Source organism: Loxodonta africana, chromosome 14, assembly GCF_030014295.1.
Source record: "Loxodonta africana isolate mLoxAfr1 chromosome 14, mLoxAfr1.hap2, whole genome shotgun sequence".
Lineage (NCBI taxonomy): Eukaryota > Metazoa > Chordata > Mammalia > Proboscidea > Elephantidae > Loxodonta > Loxodonta africana.
This window is the reverse complement of record NC_087355.1, coordinates 66,093,827-66,096,918: the sequence shown is the minus strand read 5'-3', so window position 1 is coordinate 66,096,918 and position 3,092 is coordinate 66,093,827. Positions and strand designations below refer to the sequence as shown.

At 41.5% G+C, this 3,092-nt stretch overlaps 1 protein-coding gene across 1 annotated transcript; it reads left to right on the top strand.

Annotated features, from left to right (window-relative positions):
- Positions 1-728: 728 nt before the first annotated feature.
- Positions 729-1,402, top strand: LOC100658665 (large ribosomal subunit protein uL6-like). Its single transcript, XM_064267693.1, has one exon. The coding sequence runs from the start codon at positions 747-749 to the stop codon at positions 1,233-1,235; it is 489 nt and encodes a 162-aa protein (XP_064123763.1). The 5' UTR covers positions 729-746; the 3' UTR covers positions 1,236-1,402.
- Positions 1,403-3,092: the final 1,690 nt, after the last annotated feature.

The following is a 3,092-nucleotide window of genomic DNA, read 5'->3' as shown; positions in this document are numbered from 1 at the left end:
CCAGACGAGTTGTGGAATGACATCAAGGACATCGTACATGAAGAAAGCAAAAGGTCATTAAAAAGACGGGAAAGAAAGAAAAGACCAAAATGGATGTGTGAAGAGACTCTGAAATTTGCTCTTGAATGTTGAGTAGATAAAGCAAAAGAAAAAAATGACAAAGTAAATGAGCTGAACACAAGATTTCAAAGGGTGGCTCGAGGAGACAAAGTATTATAATGACATGTGCAAGGACCTGAATAAGAAAACCAGAAAAGAAGAACACTCTCCACATTTCTCAAGCTAAAAGAACTGAAGAAAAAAATTCAAACCAAGAGTTGCAGTAGTGAAGGATTCTGTGGGCAAAATACTGAAGAAAACAGGACACGTCAAAAGAAGATGGAAGGAATATACAGAGTCACTATACCAAAAAGAATTGGTCCATGTTCAATCACGTCAGGAGGTGGCACATGATCAAGAACTGATGATATGGAAGGAAGAAGTCCAAGCTGCACTGAATGCATTGGCAAAAAACAAGGATGCAGGGATTAATGGAATACCAATCGAGATGTTTCACCCAAGGATGCAGCACTGGAAGTTCTCATTCATCTATGCCAAGAAATTTGCAAGACAGGTACCTGGCCAACCAACTGGAAGAGATCCATACTTATGCCTATTCCAAAGAAAAGTGATCCAAGAGAATACAGAAATTATCAAACAATATCATTAAAATCACTCAGGACCTCTTTGCCGCATCTACTGCAAGAATGAAGACCATTCTCAGCAACCAGACTGTCGACATTCCAGAAAATGTCGACATCACTCTGAAGGGACGCACGGTTATTGTGAAGGGCCCCAGAGGGACTTTGCGGAGGGACTTCAATCACATCAATGTAGAACTCAGTCTCCTTGGAAAGAAAAAGAAGAGGCTTCGTGTTGACAAATGGTGGGGAAATAGAAAGGAACTGGCTACAGTTCGCACTATCTGCAGTCATGTACAGAACATGATCAAGGGTGTTACACTGGGCTTCCATTACAAGATGAGGTCTGTGTATGCTTACTTCCCCGTCAACGTTGTTATCCAGGAGAGTGGGTCACTTGTTGAAATCCGAAACTTCTTGGGTGAAAAATACATCCGTAGGGTTCCGATGAGGCCAGGTGTTGCTTGTTCAGTATCTCAAGCCCAGAAGGATGAGTTAATTCTTGAAGGAAATGTCATTGAGCTTGTATCAAATTCAGCAAGCCACGACAGTTAAAAACAAGGATATCCAAAAATTTTTGGATGGCACCTATGTTTCTGAAAAAGGAAGTGTTCAACAGGCCGACGAGTAAGATCTAAGAGTTGTCCAGCTACGGAAATGAGGCCGGATGATTCCCAAGACTTAACGGGTGATATTTTTAAGAAGCAATAAAATTCATTTATTCAAAAAAAAAAATCACACAGGAGTAAAATTTTTGCTGAAGATTCTTCAAAAGTGGTTGAGGCAATACATCTATAGGGAACTGCCAGAAATTCAAGCTGGGTTCAGAAGAGGACATGGAACGAGAGATATCATTGCTGATATCAGATGGATCCTGGCTGAAAGCAGAGAATACCAGAAAGATGTTTACCTGTTTTATTGACTGTGCAAAGGCATTCAACTGTGTGGATCATAACAAATTATGGACAACATTGCAAAGAATGGGAATTCGAGAATTCTGTATTGTGCTCAGAGGAACCTGTACATAAGATCAAGAGGCAATCGTTAGAATAGAACAAGAGGATACTATGTGGTTTAAAGTCAGGAAAGGTGTGCGTCAGGGTTGTATCCTTTCATCATACTTACTCAATCTGTATACTGAGCAATTAATCTGAGAAGCTGGACCATATGAAGAAGAACTGGGCAGGAGGATCTGAGGAAGACTAAAAAACTACCTGCAATATGCAGATGACACAACTTTGCTTGCTGGAAGTGAAGGGGACTTGAGGCACTTACTGATGAAGATCAAAGACCACAGCCTTCAGTATGGATGACACCTCAACATAAGACAAAAATTCTCACAACTGGCCCAATAAGAAACATCATGATAAACGGAGAAAAGATTGAAGTTGTCAAGGATTTCACTTTACTTGGATCCACAATCAATGCCCATGGAAGCAGTAGTCAAGAAATCAAACAGCCTATTGCATTGGGCAAATCTGCTGCAAAAGACCCCTTTAAAGTGTTCAAAAGCAAAAATGTCACTTTAAAGACTAAAGTGCACCTGATCCAAGCCATGGTCATTTCAATCACATCATATGTGTGTGAAAGCTGGACAGTGCATAAGGAAGACCAAAGAAGAATTGATGCCTTTGAATTATGGTGTTGGTGAAGAATATTGGATATACCATGGACTGCCAAAGGAATGAACAAATCTGACTTTGAAGAAGTACAGCCAGTATGCTCCTTAGAAGCAAAGATGGTGGGACTTCGTCTTACATACTTTAGACATATTATCAGGAGGGATCAGTCCCTGGAGAAGGACATGGTGCTTGATAAAGGGTCAGTGAAAGAGAGGAAGACCCTCAAAGAGATGGATTGACACAGTGGCTGCAACACGGGGCTCAAACATAGTAACGACTGTGAGGATGAAACAGGACTGGGCAGTGTTTTGTCCTGTTGTACATAGGTTTGCCATGAGTCAGAACTGGCTCAATGACACCTAATAACAACATTGTGTTAATCCACCTTTTTTTTTTATTAACTTTTATTGAGCTTCAAGCGAATGTTTACAATCAAGTCAAACTGTCACATATAAGTTTATATACGCCTTACTCCGTACTCCCACTTGCTCTCCCCCTAATGAGTAAGCCTTTCCAGTCTCTCCTTTCTTGACAATTTTGCCAGCTTCCAACTCTCTCTATCCTCCCATCCCCCCTCCAGACAGGAGATGCCAACACAGTCTCAAGTGTCCACCTGATACAAATAGCTCACTCTTCATCACCATCTCTCTCCTACCCACTGTCCAGTCCCTTCCATGTCTGATGAGTTGTCTTCGGGAATGGTTCCCGTCCTGGGCCAACAGAAGGTTTGGGGACCATGACCGCCAGGATTCCTCTAGTCTCAGTCAGACCATTAAGTATGGTCTTTTTG